At 50.8% G+C, this 6,250-nt stretch overlaps 1 protein-coding gene across 1 annotated transcript; it reads right to left on the reverse strand.

Moving 5' to 3' along the window:
* Nucleotides 1-2,800: 2,800 nt before the first annotated feature.
* DIRAS3 (DIRAS family GTPase 3) lies at nt 2,801-4,041 on the reverse strand. The gene is made up of 2 exons (XM_069022756.1): nt 3,848-4,041; nt 2,801-3,695 (listed from the first exon to the last, which is right to left on the reverse strand). Exon 2 carries the CDS (start codon nt 3,608-3,610, stop codon nt 3,014-3,016), a length of 597 nt encoding a protein of 198 aa, XP_068878857.1. The 5' UTR covers nt 3,611-3,695; nt 3,848-4,041; the 3' UTR covers nt 2,801-3,013.
* Between the last annotated feature and the right edge of the window lie 2,209 nt (nt 4,042-6,250).

Raw genomic sequence — 6,250 nt, forward strand, 5'->3', positions numbered from 1 at the left:
ACAGTCCTGGTCTCATGGCAACCAAAGGAAGCTTTGAACCATGGAATTGTTTAGGTTGGAAAAGTCCACTATGATGATCCAGCTGAATCATTCCCCCAGCACTGCCAAGGCCACCACTGACCCATGTCCAGGTGCCACAGCTACATGGCTTTGAAATCCCTGCATGGATGGGGATTCCACTTTTGCCCTGGAGAGCCTGCACCAGGGCTGGACAACCTTCTCCATGAAGAAATTTTCCTCAATATCCACCCTGAGCCTCCCCTGGCCCAGCCTGAGGCTGTTCCCTCTCCTCCTGTCCCTGTTCCCTGGGAGCAGAGCCCGACCCCCCCGGCTGCCCCCTCCTGTCAGGGACTTGTGCAGAGCCACAAGGTCCCCCCGGAGCCTCCTTTGCTCCAGGCTGAGCCCCTTTCCCAGCTCCCTCAGGAATTCTCCTGGGTGCAGGAATGTCTGAGCCCGTTTTGTTCCTATGGATTGTTGCTCTGACAGATCCCAGCCCTCGGAGACCTCCACACCCCGCACAGGGAACACACAGCATCGATAATGACACATTCCAGAACATCCTGGCTGTGTGAGTAATTGCAGATCCTTTGCACAGGCATCTCCATGAAGGCAGTGGGAGTTGTAGAGACATTATTAGGTCTCCTGACATTTTAAAAAGGCTTAGACAGAAAATGTCTTTGAGGGGTTTCAAAGGCTGCAATGGAACCGAAATAGTTTTTGTAATAATAACCAAACAACCCACGAGAAGCTTTGTGTAACTGCTTGGACATGAGAGAACAGAGAGAGAAAATCCATGCACAAAGAGAGGAGAAAGGAAGAGTTATGTCCAAGCAAAGCTATCAGGGCTGCTTCCACAGCCCCCTGACTGCCCTAGGAGAGGTCACACACAGGGGATGACACCAGCCAGCACTGCAGGTCGAGTACTGGGAGCTTGGGGGTCCCTTCTCCAGTAAGGAAAATCAGGAGCAGAGCCTCTGCGATGATTTTGGCAAGTGAGCGTAACGTTTTGGACAGTTCCAAACTCTCCTGCAGAAGCTGGGTTTCTGAAATCATAAGGAATATATCTTTCTGATGAAGCAAATGGTGTGAGGGCTCCAGCTGAAACTGGGGCAAACTCCCCTGGCCCACAGAGAGCCAACAGATCCCATGTGTGTGTAGGGACAGCCTAAGGAGACTGGAACAGCAGCTCAAGGACAGCACAGGAGACAAGGGAGCACCAGGTGCCAAGAGTTGTTCAAATGTCATACATTCACATGGATACAAACTTCATGGCTTTGTGTATTAGTCTACAACATGAACAAAAACATTTGGGAGAAAAGGCCGTTCTTTAGCACCTTCCATTGAAACCCAGACTGGTTTGGGTTGGGAGGGAACTTAAAACCCATCCAGTGCCACCCCTGCCACAAGCAGGGACACCTCCCACTGTCCCAGGCTGCTCCAAGCCCTGCCCAACCTGGCCTGGGACGCTGCCAGGGATCCAGGGGCAGCCACAGCTGCTCTGGGCACCCTGTGCCAGGGCCTGCCCACCCTCCCAGGGAGCAATTCCTTCCCAATATCCCATCCATCCCCACCCTCTGGCAGTGAGAAGCCATTCCCCTTTGTCCTGGCTCTCCAGGCCCCCATATTTCTTGCAGGCTCCCCTCAGGTCATACTTGACACAAATACTTTCACAGTAAGAGCCTGAAAGCCTCCCTCACCTCCTGTTCCACATCGTGTTCACCTTCAACAATGAAATCACTTCACTGGAAAAGTGCTATAAAAAGCAGCAATTCCTCTCCTCCCATGTCTCATGTGTCAAGACCACGTTGCTGTGTAAAAATCAAACCCACAGTGCAACACTGAGGTCTTACAGTCTTCTGCTTGGGCTAAGACACACCAAAACAGGAGACAGAATCATGGAATTATTTAGCTTGGAAAAGCCCTCTAAGAGTTCAGCTGTTCCCCAGCACTGTCAAGGCCACCACTGACCCACATCCCCAAATGCCACCTCCACACAGCTTTTAAAAACCTCCAGTCCTTTCATTCATGGGAATCATTCTCATCAGAGGGGGGGTTGCTTTAAATATGCACCTTCCAGGTGTAGATGCTCCTTCCCCAGGGCAGTGTTACCTGAACTGCGTCATCCCAGGTCTCAACTAAAACCTGGGTAACTTGGATGGAGGGGGGAAAACAAGTATCTAGTAGAATTCCAGGAAGGCTGGGAAAAGGAGCTTCAGACAGCAAAACCAGGGTGATGGTTGGGCAAGGAAAAGATAACCAGCTTCTATCAAGGGGCACTTACAACCTCCTGGTTACCTTCATCAGGAGGCAGCTCCTGCTCAAGGACACCAAGGATCGCTCCTGGATTGGGAGTGAGAGCACATGGAATCTCCTGCCTGAGCGAGCAGAGGGAAGTCAGAATAAAGGAGGAAAGACAGACTGCTTTTATGCAGATACAGCTGTAGTCACTCCCACAACTGCACAAGTCTCAGGACTTGCACAGCACACAGGAAATCTTCACTTCTGCCATGCAAAAACTGCAGCTTTGATGGGCAAGCCAGTCTGTCAATCAAAAATTTAGGCACCCAGAGCCACTCACATGGTCATTTTTAGTGCAAGTGCCTCACTTTGTCAGGGATTTGCTCTGGTCAATAGATTCCTGAAAACAATTTAACTCTACACATTATAGATTATTTTCTCCGAGTTAACAGGCTGGAGATATTTAAAAACTGATACGTACACACAAGAATAGAGAGGTTTGTTCTGACAGACATTTTTTTCCTCTGGAAAACTTCTTACATTGAAAACTTCTAGTCATAGGTAATTGCTAACATGGAACATTTATTGGTTTAAAAAAATAAACATGCAGAAGCCATCCTCCTTAAAAACAACACATACAATTACCCAGTGGGGATTTTTGAGCAAAGCAACAACCCTGCAAGGCGTGGATTCCTCCCAAATCTCCAGCAGAAATGTGTTTTCTGTGGGAGTCCACGCTCTGGCTCTGCCGTGCAGCGAGTCCAGCCAAAGGTAATCACATAACAGAGCATTTGCCTTGCAGTTTATCTTTCTTTTTCTGCTGTTTGGATTTCTTTCCATCCACCTGGAGACTGATAGTTCTCCTCTGCTCCAGATTCAAGAGCTCCTGGAAGAGCTCCTGCACGTTGTAGTTCATTTTGGCTGACGTCTCCATGAAGGCACATTTCCACTTGCTGGCCAGCGCTTGCCCCTCGCTGGCATCCAGCTCCCTCTGCGTGTCGTCGCTTTTGTTCCCCACCAACATTATCGGGATTTTCTGGATGTCGCCTTTAATCTGACAAATCTCATCGAAGATGGGGTGAAGATCTTCCATGGATTGCCTGCTGGTGACGGAGTACACCAAGATGAAGGCATGCCCTTTGGATATGGACAGCCGCTGCATGGCAGGGAACTGATGGCTGCCCGTGGTGTCCGTGATCTGCAGGGTGCAGATGCTCTTGTCACAGCTGATCACCTGCCGGTACGTATCCTCGATGGTGGGGATATAGGTTTCCCTGAAAGTGCCCCTTACAAAGCGCAGGACCAGGGAGCTTTTGCCGACCCCCGCCGCTCCGAACACCACCACCCTGTAATCATTGCTCTGCTCAGGCATGTTCGCTGCGCCGCGACGCGAGGGGAGGTTTTCACCCAAAAAACCCGAGTTCCAGCAAGTTTACACACCCCTATGCAGAGGTGGGCTGTGGAGACGGAGGGGGAAAGGTGCGTTATTGAAATCAGCATTTAATAAATCACTCCCATCCTTTTCCCTTGAAATAAATCACTGTCCTCCCCTACCCCAGCCATGCATCCCGTGCACGTTTCGCGCTACGAGAAGGGAGTAAGAATTCACCTGCAGCCATCAGCTCCACCGAGCAGCGGAACGGGGCTGAAATCGCCTGGCAGCCGCAGGGAAGAGGTAAGGTATTCCAGCTCTAGGGAAGCCGTGCTTCAGCCCCGGGAAAGCCGCGCTCCAGCCCCCGGGAAGGCGTGTTCCAGCCCCCGGCAAGCGGTACCACCCTCGCCCGGAGCGCCGCGGGAGGGGAGGCTCCGTGCCGCCGTAAATCCAGCCTTCCCCTCAACCTCCCCGTGAGAATAAATAACGAATCAACACAGCCGCCTGAATTAAAGCCGCTGCAGCCGAGTTCTGCTGCTCCATCCCTCACTCCGCGCACAAAGGCGAGTCTCGCCCTCCCTCACCCCCCTCCAGCGCCGCAGACCCCCAGGCACTGCCGGGCTCTGCCGTCTCTCTTCCACCCTGCGCATCTCCCGGCTTAATTTAGGGCTTAATTAATTTTAAAACTTCAAATCCGGGTCAGGTTTTCACCCCCTCTCACCACCCCCCCCCCCCGCCATTAAGCGGAGCAGGGATGCCCTGAGCGGCTTCTCAGCCCTCCCCGGGGAAGCCACCGAGCCCTGGGGCCATGGCCGGCAAGGGTCCACTCAGGACCTTATCCGTGTAATCCCTTCCAACTCCAGATATTCTGTGATTCCACTGTTTGGTTTGTCTCCCTCACACCGGCGGATGAAACAGAGCAGTTGTGTGTCACAATCACAAGTATTTCTCCTCGTTTATTAGGAATTTCCCCCAACGCCGTCCCTCCACGCGCCCTCATGCGGTGACACCGGAGCTCGCACCACCTGGTGCCTGACAGGGGCATGCGGCCGTGTGCCCCCGCTCTCCCCCCTCCGGGATGGCTCCTCCTCGCCCCGCTCCGTCCCGGCCTCCGCCCCGGGCTCGGCTCTGCCCTCACAGCTCCTTCCCGTCCCGTCCCTTCCCGCCCCGGGCTCGGCTCTGCCCTCACGGCCCCTTCCCGCCCCTTCCCGCCCCGGGCTCGGCTCTGCCCTCACGGCCCCTTCCCGCCCCTTCCCGCCCGCTCGTTCCCGCCCAGGCACCGCCCGCCCTCACGCCCAAAATGGCCGTCGGCCCCTGAGGGGAGCGATTGGAAATTAATGCAATTTATGAAGTGTTTCTTTTTGTGGGTCATCTACAGCCTGGTCACGTTGCAAAATGTGGAATATGTAAAATTTCCTTAAGAAAGGTTTCTTTGATGTTTGATCTTTGTATGCTTTCGAGCCTAATCAACAAGAAGTGTTATTGAATCTGTGAAACAGAGCCAACAAGCTCTAAGTGATGCCCATGTGTTAAAAAACCCAAATGAATTGTTGGTAGAATTGTTAAGGTTAGGGCTGGACGTGTTTCTCTGCTCTCAGACCTGGGGGAGGTTAACAAAGCTTGAGAAGGACGATGAACCACTGGTAGTGGGCACAGGGAATGATGCAGGATTTACAGACCACAGGGACATCTGTCAGAACTCCCAAGATGAGGAAGAAACTCATAAAAGCAATTAGTAATTGTGCTGAAATCAGCACTTGTGGAGGAAACACTTTCCAGTCCTTCCCCAAGCTCATTCTTCCCAAACCATTTGTGGTTTTCCGGGTTATCATTTCTTATTTTTCTGATCCTTGTTGCATTCCTGACTCTGTGGTATTATCCTATTTTAAATCCACTTCTATCAGCCTTACAATGCTCCTATCCCAGACCAACCAAAAGTATCCCTTCAGTCCCTTCAGATCTATTTCATGCTGCTGTGGTTTTTTGTGTTTTTGTTTGGTTTGTTTTTTTTTTTTTTTTGTTGGTTGGGGTGTTTTTTGTTTTTTGTTTTTTGGGGTTTTTTTGTCTAACACAAAAAACCCAGAGAAATTTCAATCTTGACATGAGGCCAAAATACCTGGGATAGATCTTGAACCAAATCCATCCAAGGGAACTAAACCCAAGACCTTAAAAAGAAACAGCCTCTCTAAAGCCAGTAAGGTGCCCTTTTCTAGTGAGATGCTTTGGAAGTTCCTGTCTGAATTCGTATTGATAATAATGAAAATAGGGGAATAAAGCAGAATTCTGAAAGTCCACTAATCAACATTAGTGGGGTCAACACGGGGTCAGGGATCACCCCTCACCTTCCCTTTGCTGGAAAAAATTCCTGCTCGTCTTACATCTGCTTTTACGGTTCCTGTCTCTCCAGGCAGGATGACTTGCCTGTAGCAAGCCATTCACTTTGAATCCCATCATTGATGGGGATTTTCAGAGCAGATTTACAAACCGCCATTTCTAGTGTTTATGGGGTATTTCTAAACCATTATTTCTGGTGTTTATGAGGTATTTATTAGCCACAATGAAATGCTGGCTAGGAATGTGCAGCTAATTCGCCCTCTGTGCTAGCCACTTTTGCTCAAAGGCAGTTATCCCATTTTCAAA

This window comes from Aphelocoma coerulescens, chromosome 8 (assembly GCF_041296385.1).
Source record: "Aphelocoma coerulescens isolate FSJ_1873_10779 chromosome 8, UR_Acoe_1.0, whole genome shotgun sequence".
Lineage (NCBI taxonomy): Eukaryota > Metazoa > Chordata > Aves > Passeriformes > Corvidae > Aphelocoma > Aphelocoma coerulescens.